General features: G+C 31.5%; 3 protein-coding genes across 3 annotated transcripts; all 3 read left to right on the top strand.

Annotated features, from left to right (window-relative positions):
• The first annotated feature begins 457 nt into the window (after positions 1-457).
• On the top strand, positions 458-1,614 carry LOC108774556 (pupal cuticle protein 20-like). Its single transcript, XM_018540695.1, has 2 exons — positions 458-923; positions 1,316-1,614. Exons 1-2 carry the CDS (start codon positions 458-460, stop codon positions 1,612-1,614), a joined length of 765 nt encoding a protein of 254 aa, XP_018396197.1.
• A 2,506-nt stretch (positions 1,615-4,120) lies between these two features.
• Positions 4,121-17,874, top strand: LOC108774528 (titin-like). Its single transcript, XM_018540664.1, is given in 11 exon segments — positions 4,121-4,132; positions 4,346-4,466; positions 4,680-4,793; positions 5,608-5,717; positions 5,808-5,986; positions 11,410-11,476; positions 11,734-11,857; positions 12,020-12,189; positions 12,427-12,567; positions 16,939-17,292; positions 17,683-17,874. Coding segments are annotated over 11 exon segments (1,584 nt in total).
• Positions 17,875-18,805: 931 nt separating this feature from the next.
• LOC108774529 (repetitive proline-rich cell wall protein) lies at positions 18,806-20,210 on the top strand. Its single transcript, XM_018540665.1, has 2 exons — positions 18,806-18,867; positions 19,500-20,210. Exons 1-2 carry the CDS (start codon positions 18,853-18,855, stop codon positions 20,208-20,210), a joined length of 726 nt encoding a protein of 241 aa, XP_018396167.1. The 5' UTR covers positions 18,806-18,852.
• Positions 20,211-23,866: the final 3,656 nt, after the last annotated feature.

Consider the following 23,866-nt stretch of genomic DNA (forward strand, 5'->3'; position numbering starts at 1 on the left):
TCACATCGTCTATAGTGAAAGGCCTCGCGGTATATTAAGATGGGAAATGGACGAAGATGTATCAGTCGTTCTAGAGACTTGCGCTACTTGCAACTTGAAGCGCACTAATAGAAACACGTGGCAGCATGAGCGGAATAGTAAGTACTGAGTAAAATACTGATTTCTAGATAACATAATTTAAAATATCTGTTTAAAATGCTGAATTGAAGTTAGACCATTAATCTGTTAGACATTTTCTCAAGATCACGTCAATCTTATCGTACGTTTAATTAATTTGTCCTTTGACTTTGCTAATTTTATCACAGTATACGTAATATTCTCAATATATTGAATCTATATTTTGTGCAAAGAATAAATTCATTGGGGGAAAAATTAATTTCTTCATATTTATATATATTTTCACATTTATATGTATTGTTGGCGGATTTTTTATCATCGCACTTTCCAATTTTTTTAAATGCATCTTTTACAGGTGCTGCTTTCTCTGGTGTCCTTGGCCGCGGCTACGCCGGTACTCGTGGACCAAGATGGAAGGCACTATATGTTGCAACTATTTAGCGGCCACTATGCGATCGACCGATCTGATCAGGAAATCTCCGGTACTTCCGGTAGCGGGGGTGACTATGGAGGTGGATATGGAGGTGGTTATGGAGGTGGTTATGGGGGTGGTGATGTTGGGGGTGGCCATGGGGGTAGTGGTTTCGAACCTAGTTCTGGCGGACATCTAGAATCCGGTGGTGGTCTCGAGGGTGGTCATCAAGATTTCTCTTCTAGCGGTGGTGGATTCGACGGTGGTCACAGCGGTGGAGATGGTGGCCATGGAATCTCGTTAGACAGTGGACATAATTATGTTCACAGTGTCCCCGTCTCAGAGCATGTCGAAGTGACGAAGCCCGTTGCTATACCAGTCTACAAACACATTGGTAACGTACTATTACACCCTTCCTGAATTACAAGTTGTACTTGAAAGTTATAGAATTAGGAATTATTACAGCTTTATAAAAAGTTATCTCTTTACTATATAATAATTATAGAGAATCAGTTAGAAGACCACAATTATTATTATTATTATTAATATTGGTTATTTGTCAGTAGACAAAAGTTAATAATTTGCTACTATTTTTAAGACTATGTGCACATATAATTTTTAATTAGTGTTATAGTCTCTTATTATGTATCCAAAAAAATTCGCGACATTTTTTTTTTATTAACGTAAATTTTAATATTTTAACAAAATTCAAGTACTCTTTATGCTTGCTTTGTCGTTTATAGTCTAAAGACTCATTCTTATCTCTTTTGAATCATTTGCTTTCAGGTGTACCGATCCCGAAATCAGTGCCGATACCTGTGCCGCATCCAGTAGCAGTTGGCATTCCGCAACCGTATCCCGTTCATATCCCCATACCGAAGCATATTCCCATACAAGTCATAAAGACGATAGCAATTCCGGTAGAGAAAAAGGTGCCTTACCCCGTAGAGAAGCACATACCGGTACCCATCGAGAAGCCAGTTCCCATCACAATCGAGAAACACATCCCCGTCCCAGTTGTGAAGCCATATCCCATCAAGATTCCCGTTTACAAGACTATTTATCATCATGCGAAGAAGCATTAAAGTGTGCCTACGGCATGGAGGATTTCTATGGATAGAGAAGAACGTGGTACATATAGCCTAGGATTATGTTCCAAAATTCGGCAGTGCTGAAAATCTATTATGCACATAATGTAAACTATAGATTTTTAACGCTTACAGTGAATTTTGGAACACAGACTAAAACTATAGCCTACTTGATACTATAGAAGTTTTGAAGCATTTTTTTGATTGGTTAATCAAATGCTTCGGAGCATTTGTAGTGTTAAGTGAACCACACTCTAGAAATAACTCTTAGCAATCCTCATCTTTTAACCGAGCTAATTTTATAGGTTACGGTCCACTTAATGCTGCAAATGCTTTGAAGCATTCTTTGATTTTGAGACAAATTTATCTAAAATACATGTATTAGTTTAACATTCAACTTTGACCGTAAATGGTGCTTCTCGTACTTAGTTAATTGCTTATTAATTAATTAGTAAAATTCTTCCTTCTGATTGTTCAATCAAATGCTTTGAAGTACTTCTATTTGTAGAACGTTAAGTGGACCGCACCCATCGATTACAGCACGCAGAAACATGTACGTTAAAAATACTAGTTTAAGTGACTGAGAAGCGAGAGGGTGTGTACTCTGTATAAAAATATCTTCTTTTTTACTCGAAGACGCTGTTACAGCAGTCCTACGTTTGTTGAAAAGAAATATGCTCTCTGTCTCTAAAAAATAGCTACGTACAGTTGAATATTTTACTGAGTGCTTGGATTGCTGAGAGTTAATTCGGCTGCATTTGCTACTGGCCGTTTATTAAAAATTTATTTTATTTTAAACGGTAACATGATGAACGAAATTGTGAGAATCAATTAACTTGAATCCTAATTGACTGATACGTTCGCCTATCCTAAAATCCTCATAGCACTACATGCCGTCAATAAGGAGAAAGTTCACGAAAAACAGCCCATGTTCGCTTGGTCGAGCGCAGTTCAACTCTGCTTTATTTTTTTGTATATACGCGTATTTGTAATCGTCAGTGCTACTAGCGCGTTGTTAAGCTACTTTTTTAACGTTTTGTTCTGTTACGTTTTTGAATAAAATGCTTACAAAACTAAGTACTTTTGTTGTTCTTATTAAGTGAAAGTATGTCGTCGATATGCTTTTTATCTCTGCACGTACGTCAGAAAGTGCTGGGATGGAAAATTAAGATAACGAGCTTCGCTATAAATATAATTAAAGACTGTTACTCCTATTGCTTACGATAATGATAAGCGATCCGATTGAGTTCGAAATCATGCGATATATTTATTGCATATAATAACATAAACAGTTTAAATATGCATTTTAATTAGCGTCTGATCGTTCAATATCTATTTAATAATTATTCTCCTTTTTTGATAAGTACACGTTTGTGAATTATAAAAAAATTATACTCTAATTTTTTATTTATTGTATCCTTGTTATTTTTATATTATTTTTTAAAAATTGTTTAATACTTATTATTTATTCTTTAAATAATTATGTATCCATTAGTTTTAAAAGTGCGATTTAAGTTTCTTTAAACTTGTGAGTAATGCAAAGTAATTTTTCACTGTAAAATTTAGTCATTTTTTAACGAAGGTAATCCATAGCAAATTTGCGTCGGTAATAGTAATAATAGTCAAACAAGCATCTCTTACAATCCGTATGTGTTTTGCAGGTCGCGTAGAGCGCGAGAAGTGCTCGTGACAGGCTTTCACTGTGATTTTCGATAAAAGCACGAGAATTCCGTGGAAAGTGGATGTTAGACAGATTGATTTGCCCGCAATGTACGGGATCATCGTGGTCGCATGGAACAAATCATCCATGACATCGGCAGCATCGTTGTTTCTAACAAGATGAGTCCGTCAATTCCTGTTTCCAACAATAAAAAATAACCGAGAAAACGACGATGAAGGAAGAAATATTCATGAGTTTGCGGGATAAAAAATACCTTTAAAAAAATATGAAAGTATTGTTAAAAGATTGTAATTTCTTAATATTTTAACTTAATACTATTTAAAATATATGTTTAAAAAAATGCTGTGTCGCCGTTTCGTTTTTAATTGTTTGTTTTTATAAAATAATAAAGAATTGTTCAAAGCTCCAGAAAATATACTTTTGACTTTTTAAAGAAGTTTTTTGGATTAATTTTGGACTAATCTTGCTTAATATTAATTAAAGAAAAATTATTCTTTATAAAAAATCTGTGCACAAAAACATAATATCCAAGATTAAGACAAAAAATTAAATTTATGAATTAAAAAATACGAGTTAATGGAAAGATAAGGCAACAATTATAAACGGAATCGCAAGTATTAAACGTTATGCAATATTTCCGCGTAATAGTGACTGCAAATGATTAGTTCCTCAATCGAGCGATTTATAACATTTACGGTGGGGCCATTTCGAAGAATAGTGGGGTTGCTTCTTTCCGTAGGCGGTATATAAAGTGACGACAAAAGAATCTGTCCCGAGAGTAGACTATCTATTCATTGACGAGAGAAATACTTTAAATAAGAAATGAAAGAAATTGTACGTAAAGGCCTATCTTCGTTATGTAATAAAATGTAATAAAATATAAACAATTTCGTATTTAACAATTATTATATTTTTAATTATTTGAACCTTATGTGATCTTATGAAACGCGTTTCGTGCAACTTGTGTAACAGTTACATAATAATTTCTTTTAATTTAAAAGTAATAGCAAAAATATCATGTTTTTGTGTAATATTTTCATATTTAAGATTGTACTGTTGGGAGTCATCGCATGCTCCTACAGTTCCTATTGGGACTTTGGAAGTTATGGCGGTGGTGGGCTTACACTGGGAGAAATTTCTTTAGACCATCATGACTTGGGAGGAACAGGTTTGTGAACATATATATTTTTAGTTGCCTATTAATTCCACGATTATCTCTGAAATGTATTTTCTAATGCATAAAAGTTGTATGAACGATAACAGAGTAACCAGGGATCGATTTATCGTAATTAATTATAACATATGTCATGCAGCTTATCACGTAAGTGTCCTTGTATCGATTTGATGAATAAATTGATTGACAAATTGTTTTGAATTTTAGAAAGTCATTCCTTAGATTTATTGGGAGGTCACCTACCAATAAAAATTAGTGATTGGCACTTGGCCACCAGCGGTCTTCACGGAGTCAATGTCATTCCCACTGTTAAACATATCGGTAATAGAAAATGCATGAACTTTATTAATGTAAATATTAAGCATAATAATCAATAATAAAAATGTATTAAAATTTGTATTAAAATGCAAATGTATTTAAAGTTGAAAAGATCAAAGTAAATAAGTAGATATATGAGCAGATTACGTTAAAAAAACGTTTGTATTATACATATATTTAATAAATTTCGATCAATAAGACGCTTCGGTTTAACAAAATCCAGCAACTTCTACAAAAATTCAAACAAAAATAAAAATTTTCCTCTTTTTTATTGTTAAATTTGTGTAAAAGGTGATGAGAACATTGTTCAGTTGAAGCGTTCCGCTGATTAAAATACATTAAATGTATATAACTCGTACATCTTATTAATTTGACAATTGTCTACTGAAATAGATTTCTACTCGCTTACTTGACCTTTATAATTTTGTATTTATGTATAATAATAATTATTGAAATATTGCTACATTTTAGATAAAAGTATATTTACACGTGTCGTATGTCTTGTATGTTCATACAAGATATGATAAACTGACAGATTAGTTTTATTACATCTAAAACTAAAGAGCAATATTAATTGATTGATGATAAATTTAAATTAATAAATATGTAATATAATAATAAATTTATAACATATCATATATTGAATTTATATTATATAATTGTTTATCTATATATGTAATATAATAATGATTTGCACTATTTATCACTGCTTTAAAACTACTTGTTACTAATATTTAAAACTACTTGTTACTAATAAATAATGCATTTTAAGTAACTAGTTTTATTTTTATGTCGTATAATTTCCATGGTGATATAGGGATACCGACAGTCCAGGCAATTCCAATTAGTATACCGCATCCGGTGGTGGAAACATTCCCACAGCCTTATCCTGTTCCTGTGGTAGTTCCGAAGCCTGTACCATTCCAGGTAATCACGCGATAATTACCTTCATTTTTGCATTAAAATTTGCACTTTTCTTATCACTTCCCTTGCTGAAAGTAGTCTTTTGTCTTTTAGGTGGAGAAACAGGTGATTAAAACCGTAGAGAAGAAGATACCGACGCCTGTTGAGAAAATAATTCCGGTGAAAATCGAAAAGCCGGTACCATTTCACGTGGTAAAACACGTGCCAGTACCGGTCGAAAAGCCAATACCGATCAAGATTCCGATCTACAAAACCATCGTGCATAAAATCAAGCATTGATTTTTTGCCTTACAATTTCTCCTTGTTATATTGATTTATTTAATATATTTAATAGAAAATGTATACACGGTATGGGAAGATGAATATTTTTCAATATTGCAACACAGTGAAATTATTTATTAAAATATTTACATTAAAAGATTAAAAACCTTGTTCTATTTTATTACCTCCGAATTGTATCTGTTACTTATTTTATTAGATTTTATTAAACAAATTTTTATATATGCAAATTTTTGTATAATTATAGTGCTCGGCAGATATTGAATTTACTAAAGGCAATATAAATTATATCTTAAATTTTCAATTAACGTGTTAGTTGTTTTATGAAAAGCAAAACCAACGAATAAAAAATTGTAGGACATAATTTAAATAATACCATGATAATTCGAGACCTCTACTATTTAAAATCTCGTGCTAAATTTTAATAAAATATTAACGACGTGAAGCTTCAAGAATATCATGCTTGTTATTTTTATAGAATATTTATGGCCATGAATTTTTCAAGTATTGTAAGAAAGATATTTATACTTAAATTATATCTTCAAACAATTTTACTAAACGTTTGCGTGTTATAAGCATTAAGTATCTATCATTAAATAAAGCTACGTTATGAAAAGACTAATTTGTCAAATGATTCGTTGCATGCTACCGAACGCAGTTAGTCTCTCTCTCTCTCCCTCTCCTTCTCCCTCTCTCTCTCAAGTGCAATAATAAGTGACACAAAAAGTTTCACCGTTCGAATAATTCTCGCTGGATGTTAAGTCTATATGTATAATTATGTATATGCTAAACACACTGTTCGGAAAAGTAGCTTGATTGATTCCATCTAATGTGAAAATGAAATGTTGCGAGAACGGAAATTCGCGATTTATTCCTTTTTCCACAACTGCCTATATATCTTGTCAAAAAGACGTTTTTATTCAAGCAATTCTGAATAACTTATACTGGTTGGAAACCAAATAAAAGAATATTTTCATAAAAATAATCTGTTGAGTCTGAAACATGAAGTCCGAGTGTAAAGTAGTTAATGTAAAGTAATTTAGTCAAGTTAATTAAGAATTGATTGGATCTTAATGTTTCGTAGATACTCAATGCTTACTAGACGCAAACGTTTAGTAAAATTGTTAAAAAAATATCATTTTGTATGTCATGTTGCATTTCATATTTTTCCTTACATTTCTCCACACACATGCACTTTCTACTTTTCCTAATATTTTCTTAATAATTTTATTTAAATTTATACAATACTTTTGTGCAATATTATGTTTTTGCAAAAACAAAGCGGAAATAACAGAGCACCTCGAGTGGGCGAAACCAACATGGCGAAAGTGAAGTGCAAATTCCATCTTTCATTTCTTTAAGGTAGCTGCAAGTGGAAAGACCTCGGCGCGTGATAGAAAATATATTTTAATTACAAGACACCCCACTCAAAGCAGAGATAGACGGCAAACATGTGAAATCGAAGCGAATTTTAAATTTAAAAAATTATGTAACAACAATGCCTTTTTTCTGTACACATCAAAACAACGATGGAGAACGCACAACAGTACTTTAAAGTAGCAGCGAAAGGGAAGTCTTGTAGATTTAGTCTTTCTCCGATCATGGTGGTGGTGTTGATCGTTGTAAAAGGAGGAAGAGTGATCTATCGCGACACGTAACAAAAAACGTCATACCACTCATAGCGCTTTGATGTCTGGGTAATACTTGAAGTGATTGCGGTCGCGCAAACCTTATCATTCCATTTCCGTACCGTCAGATTAAGCTGTAATCTCAGATTAAGCTGTAATATCCGTTAAACCATCTTAATGTGTATACCTTAATAACATGAAAATTCTAAAGAGCAAAAAAAGGCTGCATGAACAAAAAAGATTCTAGATATAACTTCATTCTACTTGGACTTTTGTGATCGCCTTACAAATACAGCTTCGTAAATGTATTATTTTAAAGTAAACTATGAGCAGCTTGTAACATTATAATTGCATGCGATTACTCTATGACGTGGGAAGAAATCGACTCCCTTCAATTATAGGAAAGCCGATCGAGTAAGTACATCTGTAGATACACGCATTATATCCGCATGAGTAGGTAACCTGGGGCTAGTATGAATCAGGAAGGAACGTTTTAATATACAATCACCAACGGGCGGTTCCTCTTTTTGCGGCACGGCACGATCGTGGTGATTGTCGGCGGAGCAAATCGACTTTGAACTTTACTTTCGCTGTAAGTCTTTTTTCCCTCCCGTCGCGCGAACTACCTTTGCTAGCTTCCTTTTTCAACGTTTCCGGCGGATTCCTTGACTCATGCTCGTTATTTAAATGCGTTGAAGAAGAATTATGAATCCGTGGTAATGTTCTCTTTCCTTCTTTCCCTCTCCCTCTCTTTCTCTCTTTCTTTCTCTAACATTATGAGAAATCTTCTGGTGCATTACCTCTCTATTCAAAAAGAGTATTTAACTTGTTTAATTAAAAATTTCTATCATATATCAGTATAAATGTATTTCTCAATTTTTATAAATTAAATACTAATTCAATCTTTTTTCACAAGGAGTCTTATATTATACAAACTGTACTATTTCTTACCATATTCTGTGTCACAAATTTTTAACTAATAAATTAATATTACGTAAACATATATTACGTAATAATAATGAATACAAAGAGACTTCAGGTTTCATTATTTGAAGCAATAACAAAAAATGTACGTAGAGATTGATTGACTTCAACGATATAATTTCTGTCATGTTTAAGAAGCACGACCAAATTTATACTTTCTCCAATGTCAGAGGTTGTAGGTCAGTGCTCGTCTGTTGCGACATTAGTACATACCGATGGCTAATTGAGATTGAATTAGAGCGCGGACTTAAACTACCGTGAGTGACAGATCGTGAGTTTCAGCGATCATAAGTTCGTCCAATTTTCCATGAGAGCGAATTAGCGATATTATTCTATCGTGGACATTAATTGAGGGGATCTTCACTCTTCGTTTCAAAGTCGCCTCGAAGTTTCTCCACGCATTAGGAACACATTTCCTTCCGTGTATGATAAACCTGCCACGTGAATAATTAACCGGAAAGTAGAATTTCATGACTGTGTAAAAACTGGAACATTAAATTGCTAATGATTTTTGTTATTAAATATTTTTGATAGTTAATGTAATTTTTATTTTTTAATTTACGGTTTTCTTTTCGCAAAATATTGCACACTTACCACTTCGATGTATTTAATAAGCAACAATAAAAGTATATAAGTAAATAATTGTAAAACGTTGATAAATAATAAACGCTGAAATAATTATACACTATTAATAAATAATTACATAATATTATACTATAATTAAATTATTAAAATGTATTTTTAGTTATCAATATAATATTAAATTGCTTGTCAATTTATAATTTGTAATATTCATACTCCAGTTTTAGTCTAGATTGTGTTTCAAGAATAATGTGTTCTACCAACAAATAAACGGCAATTTACTTGAGAATCGGAAAATACAAAAAGAATTACACAAAAAATATTATCAAACACAAAAACTCGTTTTAACTAAATAAAGTATTTATTTGTATTGAATATTTTTTTATCCATTTTCATCTAATATCATTTCAATATATATATATATTTTTGAAGAATATTATATATATATATTTAAATATATTTTTAAACATAAAAATATTGTTAATTTGTGTCTTCCTTACTGGCATTAATATTTACATTCGTTTTAGAGGATTGAGGATAAGATTTTAAAGATAAGATAAGATATGCATTTACATGTATACAATTGTAAATTTATTCAACCTGAATTTTACAAAAACTTTCTTTCGACGTCAATATTGCAAATGCAACAAACTCCTTACTGTAGAGATCGTAATTTTTTATTTTATCCGATATCAATTATCGGGTATAGAATATCTTCGAGTACTATTAATCCATTTTTAAAAATTATTTCACGTCGCCTTTCACAGTTGAATGTCGAATGTCTTTCGATCGGTGTTCCAGCCGGAACCCTTTCACGGGGCGTTGTGTTTCATACTTTCATTCTGATGTATCAAAAAATGTATCGTCTGGAAACGTCTCTCTAAGCAGGAGTATGCTTTGCGTTCACTTCCTAGTTGAATCTAAGAACAACATACAGAGGGACCTACCTTGCTGCGTGATTCCCGGAAGGTTTCCATTTATGTAAGTGAACGGAAATCAAATTCTTGTGTTTATCAAGCCAAATCATTGCAGTAAAAAATATTTCTAGTTAGTTATTCTAGTCATTTGTCTCAAGAAAATTAGTAATTATATCGAGTAACAACCGAGACGTTTCGTTGTTTGCTAGTAAATTTAGACCCATTCATAGCCAACATATAGTGATTTAACATAATTTAATACATTCCACAGAAATCGAAAAGTCTCGAAGATTGTACATGTGGTACCTTCACTTCCGGTAAACGTATAACAATGGGGAGCATTTACATTTGCCTAAAGATATCTCCGTAATTGTCCTCTCACGGAATATCTTAACATTTACACATCTGTCGGTTGTATTTTCTTGGATAATTGGGTTAAACCCGTGATAATTATGTAATGCTTACATTAACTTAATTAAATGATCACATCCCAAATAATAGCTTATTATTATACATTATTGAATAATAAAGTTGGAATATTGTAACTATTTCTAAAATACAACACATTACATATAAAATTATAGAATATATTAATACTATAGGACATTTGAAACTTTATAATTAAACAATGATAAAAAAATACATAAAAAAATGTAATTCTGGCAAATTTAATATTCATCAATGTAATACTGAAAGACAATAAATAATCATTTATTTTAAGTATCAAAATTATCGTTGTTGTGTGTCTTTTAGTACTCCAAATAAGTAATTAATATGTCTTTCAATTTACATCAGAATTAAGATTAAATTTTATCTTGAATTCTGATCTAAATCGTAATTTATCTAAAATAAGCTGATATTTTATCTTTATCATAAAAAAATCTGTACAAATGGAAAAAAACTTATAATTAATTGGCTATGCGCTTGTTTCTTAATTTCTATAAAAAGTAGTTTTTATAAAGTGGCGCAACCAAGTCACGAATTGCTTATCGTCTACACTTTCTCTATTCTCAACGTTTTGTAATATATATGCATAATCATAGTGTAATTTATGTGAAAAACGCATGTCGCATTGCAATGGACCGATACGTCTCCAAAGAAAGAAGATAGTCTCTCATGTGTGTCCGCATGACAATCTTCATATTTATCTTGTTAATAGGATAGAGTCATTTCTGATACGATAAATATTCTTGCACGATGCAAAATGCCACGTGATATATCCTGGGCAATTGGAACTCTATCAGGATTTTAGTGAAAGGTGGTGGAATCGAAGTCGTATATAAAGTCGGTCTTTGGAGGACATAGTCATTCAACGCTTGATTTCTCGTGTTCACATTACCAGCCCCATAAAATAATCAACATGAATAAAATTGTAAGATTCGTTTGCATATTGTGCAATAACTGTGTGTTTAATGTGTTAAACAGTGCTAATTGATATATATATTAAAAGAAAAAAGTGGAAGTTTATTATAAAAAAAGAGAGAATTCTTACATATTGTGTAATAATATTATGCTTAATATATAGTAATTATTAAAATTATTCTTAAAAATAAAATAATTAATAAAATAATACAATTTTGTAATATTTTTTCCAAATTTTTATTAAATATAAGTTATGTAAAATTGCAGGTTTTCTTGTGTCTCGCTTTGTTTGGCAACATGGTGTTGGCTAGCCATTTGGCTGAGGATCATGGTAGTACAACGTATGAAGAGAAAACGAAAGCTGTGGAAATTCCAATTATTAAAAAATTTGGTAAATTTATTCTTCAATAATATTAATTTAAATTTCTAATCTTATTAGATTATCATAATACAATTAATCATTCTTAAGACAGAGGATAGAAGTGGTTAATAAGTTTGATGAAGAATATATGCATAATATTGTAAATGCAATTGCATAATTGTTTTGTTTCAGCTATACCTATTCCGCATCCTGTACCTGTTGAAGTGCCCAAGGAAATTAAAATACCAGTGCCTCAACCATATAAGGTGCCAATCGAAATCCCTCACCCATATCCAGTGGAAGTCATTAAACACGTCGAGATACCCATTGAAAAACCAGAGCCTGTTATTATTGAAAAGCATGTAAGTTTAATTCCCGATTTCTGATACTTTTAAGCTATTTATGTTTTCTAACTTATAATCAGTACGAAATTTGAGTAAACGTTTTTAATCTAATAAGCATTTCCTCTCTCTTATTATTATTATTATTTTATTCTTCACGCGCGCGATTATTAGAAAATTCCAAATTGGTTGTATTTCGAAGTTATATTGGTTATATTTCGAATATATCTTATATTCGTTACTATATTTTTTTCTCAGGTTCCTTATGTTGTGGAAAAACCATATGCCGTTTATGTGGAGAAGAAGTTCCCCGTGCCAGTGGCGAAACCATATGCTGTTCATATCCCGATCTACAAACATGTGGTCCATTATACGTCTTCCAAGGGTAAAGGATGGAAATAGAATTCACGAATATTACGTATTAACTTATAATCGCATTCGATCAAAGAATTTGTCGTACGGAAAAATTCTTTTCAATTTCAGCCAGTTCAACGATTGTATTAATGCAAATTTTTTGTGATATCTTGAGAATTTTTTAATTTGAATTTATTATTAATAATTATATGTAGATTTTCTCTTGATATTTATATTTATTGTTGATTAAAATTAGAAAGAAATGTTAAATTCTATAACACATATTATGTTATAGAATTTATTATTGTAGGGTTTTTTTAACCTGGCAATCTTTTCTATAGATATAAGTTTATTACATGTTTTTTTACATGATTTGTTACATGTTACATGTTGTTAAGTTTTTATTAATATAAAATATACATATAAATTTTTTAATATTTGTTAATAAATGTTGACAACATAAAGTGTTTTATTACCTGTTAATTTAAACATTAACTTTCGGTTAAACAAGATGATTTAAATCTGTAGTCCCACCCACAATAATTAATATATTTTCCATACTGTATTTAAAAAACCAAGGTAAAGTATTTCATTCCAAGTAAATAAAACTTGAGTTTGATTTTTAAAATATAATTTATTTCTAAATCAATATTACTATTTACTTTTACATTATTACTTTATTATTTATTATTTTAATAATAAATTAATATTCTAATTGTTATTTAATATTGGATACTCGATAAAAAGTCGGATTATCATACTCGCTTTCTTGTCCGATATAATAAATTTCCGTGCAACATAAATGTAATCTACAAAATATAATTTGTAAAAATATATAATCTACTATTTCGTTTCCTCGCTGACTGTTTGATTAAGATCGCCTAGAAAGAAACTGGCTGCAATAACCGTGAGGGAGGCTCGCGTACGATCCCGATTCACCATAATGAGCGTGGCGCACGTTCTTACATCGACGTGCGAAACCACTTTTACTTGAGATGCACTTTCACTGTTCCGCTCAACGATAGCATCGTACATGATTCAAATCTTCAGATCTTAATCCCCTCTCGCTGTCGCGCGACCACACCCTCGGCGTTGGTTGGTGCCTTTCATAAATCATTACCAGCAAGAGATCTGCATCGATTATCTACGTCGACCTGATGTAGCCATGCTATAACGCCTTTAGCCGTTTTATCACTTTATCACTTGCGATGTTATACATATGTACTACGATTTATGGTCCACTACCGTTAGAAAAATACTAAATGCTTTTTACTTGCTCAAAAAATTATTTTGTTATTAGAAGAGTAACAGATATTTTATGTAACAGAGCAAAATGTTTTTAAAAAATGGATCTATTACATGATAGAAACGGTTGCTAAAGTATCAAAAACGTAGTTAGATACAAATTTAACGATAATTTTGTTGAACTACCAAATAATTTATATGTAGAACACTCGAACTGGTTGTTAGAATATTAACTTTTTGCAGCGTTGTTTATCATGCTTAAGTTTCTTACATAATTATTTTGATGGTCCAACAGAATTATTTTTAGATTTGTATCTAGTTAAATTTTTAGATACTCCAGCAAATTTATTTCATATGTTAATAACAGACGTTTTTAAAAATTAACGTAATGTTTTTAGTTTTCTATTAGCTCTCAAACATATACCAACATAGATTGTTGTATATGAGGGGAGACTAATTTTACTAGACCAAAACTGTTTAAACTACATATCGACGAGAATAAGCCATTTACGGTCAAGCTGGATCTTGGATGTTTCTAATATAATTTTGTGTGAATTTATACACTACGTATGTAGATCCTTAAATGAGCGCCGAAATTTTTTTCAGACTTACAACGCAAACTAATAAATCACCGCAGTACTATCACGAGTTAAATCGACTAACAATCTAACAATTTTTGATGTTCATTGCATCTTGGATCTTAATGACATATTTAATTCTAAATTAAATGACATAATTCTGAATGACATATTAAAATCTATGAATGGCACATTAAACTGTTTAATTAGATTTAAATTTTATTCAAAGAAGAAAGTATTAGTTATGCAACATTAGGCGTGTAAATAATCCATTCAGTGAAATAATAAGATGTACTCCCACAGCATTCTGCTTGTTGCGTGAACATCTGCATTTTGGTGAATTGCAATCATGAAATGTTTATTCACAGATTGTTGCACAAGTAAACTAGACCATGACATTACCACATTTACGTTGATCTTCGTCTCACGAGCTGACGCACGCAACTGCGAGCATGAAAGAATAGCGCATCTGAAAAACAATTGCATGTAACTGCACCAGAGAGACTCTCTCCTTGTGTCTGATTGTGAGAATTACTTTATTACCTGATTTATCACTGGAAGAATAATTTGTTGAAAGCAGTGGAAGTGACAGTAAAAATGATAAAGCGTACAGATTGTCATTATATACAGTGCGTTTATATCTGCCCCTTTTATCTTCTCTCATCATTAGTGAAAATAGCGTTGAAGCACTGAAAATAGCATAAAGACCCCTGATGTTTGCCTGCTAAAGTCATTAGCCCTGACTTTAATTTATGATAATTCCCGGTTCTAAAAGCTACAATATAACAGCCAGTAAACAGATGAAAAGTTTTATACGCAATCGTATAACTTTTTGTTAATGTCAATAATGATCACTCTCTCTCTTTATTATCTTTAAGTTTTATTAACATCAGTCATTCGAAATAGAAGAAAATAGTCTTTTCTCCAATTTTATGAAAATTTTTTATATGTAATTACATAAAGATTATATTAATACAAGTGAATTTAATAGTATAGAATTTATAATATTTTTTACATAATGTGCAATTTAAAATTACTATTCACGTATTTAGTGTAATGATGCGTGCAACAAGCTACTAACATTATTACACATTATCTTGTTTTACTTTAACACAAGATTAACTATTAATTTGTTAACGATTTAAATGGATAATCTTTGTCTTATCTAGAGATTCTGCATAATAAAAATTATGTTACATATAATACTTATATATAATACTTATTTACAGAAAATAAAGAAAACAAAAAGTACAATTAAGTATTATACATATAATTTTCGATATAATACTCTAGTGATTGATAAAAGGATCAGTTTCAACTTTGCTAAAGAAGATTTGCTACAAATGTCTAATAAAACCAATAAAATACATATATATGTTTTAAAATATGCGATAACTGTTAAAGATTCCTTTTCATCAAATCGCTTCATTATAGTATTTAGATTCAAGACAATGGTTTTAATTAATAAAATAGTTAGAAAGTATTACTTGTTATAGTCTTGTTACATTCTACCATTGTCAAAATACGTTTATATACATGTTTAATAATTTTAAGTATGAAGAGGTAATTAATATGCGGACGAATAGCTTATTATCTACTCAGAAATCCTAGGTATATCGCAAATTACATAGCTAACATAAAGTTTTGATAATTTACTTCATGCATTTCAAAGTTGGTGAACGTGAAGAACGTTAGGGTCGGGATTACACTTTCGGTATTTATCGTTATATTCGTGCAGACAGATGCAGCTGGCATATTTGCACATGCAAGAGTGCACTTAAATATAGCGGATTGTTAGAATCAACGTAATAAAGAGAAGGGAGAAAGTAGTGCTGGTATATAAAGAGTTGGCCATGACTTTGAAAGCATCGTAGAGTCTATTGCGCGTTTCCACGGACGAGTATCGCAGAATCAATTGTCTCGACGGTGTCTTCGGCACGTGATTTCGTAAATGATGAGACTTTTTGTAAGTACTTCTTTCGTTATCAGATTAAATATTATACTGTTTTTTAAATTGTGTTATTTATCTTAATATTACATTTCTAGGGGAGAGTAATTATTGGTTATACATAAAATTAAATTATTTATACTTGTCATTATTAGCAGATGATATTAGTTTAGAATATAATATATAATAAAAATATCTATGTATGTAAATATTAATTTATAATTATGTTTTAAATAATTTTTTTACTAATGAATTAAAGAAGAGCCAAATCTCTTTTGATTTAGATACGTTCTTGTTGATATATTCTTTCTACATTATATTAGTATTTTTTGCAAATAACATCGACACTCAACTATTTAATTTTAACTTTTTTTTTCATAAATGTTAGGCAACCATCAATTTATTGTATAAAAGGAAAGCAGAAAAACAAATCTTACTTTTCTCACGAAGAGTAATTAAGTCGATAAACGAGACAAGGTTGCAATTAGTTATTTCTTACGAAATTACTGCACTCTGCGTGACACCATTACGAATATGGTTTGGTAAGGCGATTAGAAAAACGAGCGATCTGCGCGTTCAACTAGATACAGTTATCTCGTGAAACTGTCCAGAAGAAGAGTTTACTATCGCGGGTATCGCGACTAGAAAGCGGTTACGAATAACAATCTTGGCGACATTCTACTTCGAAACTCGGTGATATTAATGACTCACTTGTAGGTACTTGCCACAATGGTGGCCGCAGTGTGGGCTTCTTACGAGGAGGAGCACGGTAGTACTACCTATCACGAAACTTCTAAGCCAGTCGAGATACCTATCTACAAGAAATACGCGATACCAATTCCGCACCCGGTCGCCGTTCCAGTTCCTCAGCAAATTAAGATTCCGATACCTCAACCCTATCAGGTCGAAGTTGCAGTTCCGCATCCAGTACCTATAGAAGTTATTAAACACGTTGAGATACCTATAGAAAAACCGGAACCGTACGTCGTGGAGAAAAAGGTTGGTATTGATAAATATTTTTAAAAGATTATATAAAGTTGTATTAAATCATTTGTAAAGGAAAATGTTAGACACGAATCTAGAGTACAATATAATTTTTATTTTGGGATATTATAAGTGTCTTATTATTTTCTTATACAAGTAATAAGAAACAAGATTGTAGGAAATGTTATATCATTTAAATATTATAAAAATTAATAATATTATAAAAATGTTATATTTTTTGTATTATTTAAGTTTAATTATATTTTTAAAATTCAAAATACTGATAATGCATATAAAGTATCGTGATACTAAAACAGATGAATAATTTATAAAATGTTTTGTTGCTTTTGATAATATTCTTTATATTTAAATTTTGTAAATATCTATAAACATATTGCGTTGCAGGTACCGTATGTTGTCGAGAAGCCGTACCCAGTGACAGTGGAAAAGCACTTTCCAGTGCCAATACCTAAACCGTATCCAGTTCACGTGCCAGTGTACAAGCACGTTTTTCATCATAAGAGCTCAGGACATGGTTCAGGACACGGCTCGGGACACGGCTCTGGACATGGCTCAAGACACTGGAAGAAGCATTGATTCATTTTGGAAAATTCTTTCCAGTATCTTTATGCCAAAAATAGCGACAAGCGTTACACGAACAATATTAGGTCGTGAGCGTTGTGATGTACATAGTTTACTGTTAAAAATGTAGCATTTGTTAAATAAATTGTTTCTTCTTATAACTCTGGTATTATTTTTTAAATAGTTTCGACCAGTAACTTTTTGTAAATAATATTATTTAAGTATAGAATCACAGAAAAATTAGTTACATATAGATTTCATTTTATGGAAAGAACGATTCTGTAGTATTAAAAAATTTAGTCAAATACAGATCTAAAAATAATTTTGATAACAAAAAAATATATTACTATACATTTGTATAATTCTGGTATATACATTAAATATATTAAATTAAAAATATAATGTATATAATATATTATAATATGCATGTGCATTATACGTAATTATACTAGTATCTTTGTTAAGTCTTTGTACACTCATTTTTTGAAAAATTTATAATTTCTGAGATTTCAACGCTCCCGGCGACATAGGGTTGCATGCAATAAATACCTCAGGTGTGCCTGACTTTATGTTAAAACGTGAAATGCATCCGTAATTATTATAAATTATATACGTCACTGTTTTCCTACAGGCAGCACTTCGGGCGATATTTCACTGTTCGGGTTGTACGGCAGATTGGCGTGTCCACCGCGTGGATAAACGACGACGAATAATGTCAACGACGCAATGTGTCGCCATGCCCGAGGTGGTCACTCACTCACGTCGTCACAGAATTTATTCAGGAAATACCGGGGCGCGTACGATTGCATCATGGATCTAGCGACCGCTTTTTACGCCACTTAAGGGAATCACATTCGACTTTAGTAAGAAACTTGCCCTCTCTAAATGGAGCAAAAGTTTATAAAACCGACGACTGCGAGCGCGCTTCTAGTTTGGTCCAGAACTCCCGATCTATTGGTCATCGTGCAATTCAACAGAAACAGAAGCGAAATCATGTTCAGGCTATTGGTAAGCATACCGATGTAGCGCTGCTCTGTGCTGGATTTAACCCTTCGATGCCACTCGAGTATGACATTCCCGAGATTCTTTTTACTTTACTATGTTACAACTTTTTTATTAATAGAGAGAGATACTTAATTTTATTTGTTACTATTATCTTTCTTAATATCTGTTTCAATTTTAAAAAAAATGTTACAATACGTCCATTTAATATATAATTTTTATATTCTTATACAATATCCGTATGATTGATACCTGAAAAACAATTCTAAATAGAGAGTGCCATTGAAGAATTCAGTGTGCTTTTCATTTTATAGCTTCCAGATTGATAATAAAAACAGATTCCCAGAGAATTAATTTTAAGAGAGTTTCCAGAGAGCTCAACTCAATTTATAAATAGCACTTAATATATATACTAATTGTCAAACAAAACATTTATAGTTAAAAAATATGCAATAATAATATACTTGCAAACGCACATTATTCTTTACAAAATTAAAATAACATGGTTTTTTCAAATATACTTTCATATAAAATATAATAATAAATATTTCTTTTTACACATCCTATATACTTGGTGTATAGATTTTTCAACAAGTTCTTTTCTACATCATTCGTAACAATTTGACTCTAATTCCTAGATACCATGCCTATTGTGGCTGTCAACGGTGCGCTCGGAAACCGGAATGCACATGGACATGCCGGTCGAGTCGCTGGACAAAACGTCGGACGCCTCAATGCTGAAGGCAAAGAGAGATTCCATCCACCAACCTTGCGAACCCATCCAACAACCGCTCTATCCACATATTCCCGCTTACTCACCACCGCCAGTCTACGTTAAGCCCCTGGTCCAACCAGCCTACTTGAAGAAAGAGCTGGGCATAGCACCCTTAGCTCACCTGCAATACATCCAACAACCGCAAGCCTATCCCTCCGTGATGCAGAAACCGGCCATCACGTACGTGAAACCGGCTACTCCAGTGGTGAACTACCACGCACAGCATCAGTCGTTGCAATACATCAAACCCGTGATGCCCTTCTATCAGAGTCCCATGCCGTCTTACGCGCCGATTTACCAAAAGCCGCTGCATTACGCACCTACGTACCAGAGCCCTATATACGACGATGTGATGCCGAAGCTCCTCCTAAAGAAGTACGAGGCACCCGCTGCTCAGATACTGTACCAGAAACCGCTGGTCCATGCGCCCGCCATTCAGTACTCAACGCCGAAAGTGGTGCATGTGCAGGCACCGCAGGTGTCCTACGTGAAACCTATGGTCCATGCACCGCCACCTGTGTACGCCCCACAACCGATTCATGACTCCATTATAGTTAAGCCTCATTGTGCGTAGAATGCTTGATCGAACGATCGATATTATGTCAAGCTGCGCGAAATGAGAAAATTTCTAAATGCGCTTATTAAATAATCGACTGATGATTTCATGTCTGCTCACATTGACCTGCGTTTTGTAAATTAAAAATTTGGAGCTTGTATTTAAAATGCAATGAAAAATTGTAAATTGTACAATTATGTATGAAATGAGAGCAATGCAATATGCGTTTATAGTGTTAAGGACCAGGAAATGCTACTAGTTGTCAAAATGAAAGAAACCGAATTGTTTTGAAACAGATACAATTTTGATTTGGAGAGTGCAATAAAATGATTTTCTTTATCTCATTCCTTCTTGTTAATTCTTTATTAAATTTTTATATTTTGCAATAAATTTTCTTGATGCTTCAATCTAATGGAGACTCTTTAGTCCGTAATACACTGAAAAAAGATACATTCTAAATTTTAATAAATTTTTTGTTTGAAAAGTATCGACTAAATATTTGTTAAATGTAAAGATATCTTATTTGGTACAAGAATCATTAATTCAATTTAATAATCATTTTCGATTATGTAAATATTCTTTTACTATAAGTGGATGTTTAATTGGCACACTATTCTCTATGAATATATTAATTAAAATTTGATACATATTTTCTCAATATAAAAACAAAATTTACGTGCTTATAAATTATAATTAAAAGTATGAAAACAATTGCGCTTTTAATAAATAATACTTAATAATATAAACATGTAATTTGTATTATATAATGTACTTTCTTACATTCTGTGTTATTTAAACTCTCAATTTACGTGAACAATTACCTTGCTTTTTAATTAAGGAAATTTAATTAATTTTTAATAAAAGAACGATGTCTATCTTAATGTTTCAAAACGTGAATTTTTATTCTGTGAATGTCTTGATTCTTTCTTGATAAGATTCAAATAAAGATTATAAACACTGAACGATCTTAGTGCCAAAACTTTCCAACCGTAAAATATCGCTACTTTTTCAAACTTTCATCTAGAGAAGCAGTTATGCATAGGAATTTCATAAGCATACAATTGTTACGTTATGAAGTTGCGAACATCTTCCGCTTATCTAGATTGCGTCGAAATATAATAAAACTTAATTCTTCTTCAATTGTTCTCAGGAATTGAATCGCATCATTAAACATTACACATCGTAATTACAGAGTTTAGATCATAATTACAAAATACAAATATACAATTATGCATAATTTTAATTTTAGTTAACAAGGTATTTAATTATTAATGTATAGTTCAAAGATCGTGGTAAAAATTTGTCACAAAACTTCTACACAAAAAGAACTGAAAAGTACAAATATCTAAAAATTTAGCTAGATATATTATAGATAAAAAATAATTTTATTGAATATCAAAATAATTATGTAAAGCGCGCGAGCTGATTGTTAGAACGTTAAAACTTTTTGCAACATTTCTCATCATACTTGAATTTTTTACATAATTATTTTGATAATTTAAATTATTTAAAAATCTGGCTTTTTTTTACATTCTTTCTGTGTTTGAAAGAAAAAATGAGACTGCTTGTACAGTCTCTCTTTGTCGCAGATCGCCGGGAGAACTTTTCTTCCCGCTTTGTCGCATCAGAAATCGATTGCATAAAATTGATACTTGGTGCAATTGGAATTAATAGCGCCGCGCTTGGTGAGCTTTCTACTTATTCCCGAGAATTTCGAAGAATCGCACGATTTCGTCATTCACTTACGCGCAACACCGCTCGGCCGGGATTGCATAACTCGGCAATGAAACGGTGAACTATCTCGGCGTTTTGAAATGGCCTACACATGCAAGTTTGCGGGTGTAACCGGCCGGTTTTCCCATACCCATGTACAAACGTGCTATGTATGGATTTGCGTCCACGTGAATCCACGCCATGAAGCACGAATTGTAAACATCCGTCCATAATGCGTAATATTCACATAAAACTTACGCAATATCACGCGGCCACCGTTGTATAAAATAGACATCCATGAGAAGATGCTTTCAGTATAATAGAGTCTACCAGAGCTGTCCGAGAAGTGAATTCATTATGAGTTGCTATGTAAGTGAACGTTGAAGAAGTTATTAAGAAAATAGTGGAAACTATATAAGAGTGATGTAAAGGAACTTAATTTTACAATGTCTTTTCATTCATCGTTTAAGTATGACGTGCATAAAAGAATCATATATATAATTTGCCTTCATATCACATAAGAATGGTTGCAACGAATAATTGGAAAGATCGACTAATTAAATCCAAAAATGCCCTATTTTTTTATATAAACTCTATAATGAATTATCACTTAGAATTGTGTTAATATTAATATTAATTAAAATTAATATTAATACTTAGCAAATATATATAAATATTTAACTTTAACTTGACTCGAAAAATTGTACAAATTAAGGATCGTCGACATACTTTAGTAAAATTAACATAAAAAATTAAAATAATTTACTACGTCTTTTTAGTCATAGGCTACATTCCACTTAACGCTCGTAAAGCTCACGAGTAATGTTTTTCCTTGTTTAACGTTTGATAAACAACAAGGATAAAATGATTTCATGAGCGTTTAATGGAATGCAACCATAATATTTTAAATTTGTCGTATTATTATACAGTTGTTTCTTTCTCTGGTGCTAATTGCCGTTTGTGAGGCGGGCATAATAACAAGTGGGGATCATTCGCACCATGCGGTTTATCATGGTTATGGCGCTACCAGTTATCAAAATGTTCAACTTGGTAATCACGATGCTATAGAGGTACCCGTGAACTATGGAGATCCTGCAGAAATTCAGGAGATTGATGTGGAGCACGATCACGAGCGAATCATTCCAATTGTGGAATCAGACAATGATGTAGATCACATTGTGTCCCATTCCGGTAAATAAAAACATGAATTCTCATTATTCAATGTTTGTAAAAAATTAATGTGATTTTTTGCAACAATATGGAAATGTCTGAAAAAATACTCCAAGTATCACACAAGACATCAAAACATCAAAATAGCTTCAAAATTATTACTAAAAGTTACTTTTTAATCAGCTATGATTTATTTCAATGTTATTTTAATGTTATCGTAACTTGTTCTGCTTAAATATACTAACAATTTAAGTTAGAAACATCGCGTGGTAATTTAAAAATAGTATTTTTAGAGATTATTTATGGTATTATTTTGAAATGATAAGAAGATATATATCGCAATTATGTTTTGTATAGACAAACAGAGATTAATTTGTTATATTAATTTGTTTCAGTTCCATATGAAGAATTTGGTATCGATGATGTCAAGTCTGATATACTCGATCATTATCTCGATCACGATCATTATGAAACATCATTATAATCTTTATTTGTAAAAATGATTTAGAAAATAGTATTTGAATAATTAAAATGCAATCTTTATCTGCGAAAATTTCTGAGGCTCAAATATATTTATCAGACGCATTGGACTGCTTAATAGTTAAACAAAAGTAGTTAGAGAATATTATTTTTATAGCATAACTATTTCGCATTGTAGTTTTTATCAATTTACAAATATTCGCTCTTGTAAAAATAATTACTCGCAACAGACGGAAATAATTACAATGTGATTTGTTTAATTTTTTTATTTCGTCCTTTATATCCAATATATATGTATAGGATGATATAAT

This window comes from Cyphomyrmex costatus, unplaced genomic scaffold (genome assembly GCF_001594065.2).
Source record: "Cyphomyrmex costatus isolate MS0001 unplaced genomic scaffold, Ccosl1.0 scaffold26, whole genome shotgun sequence".
NCBI classification, from domain to species: Eukaryota; Metazoa; Arthropoda; class Insecta; order Hymenoptera; family Formicidae; genus Cyphomyrmex; species Cyphomyrmex costatus.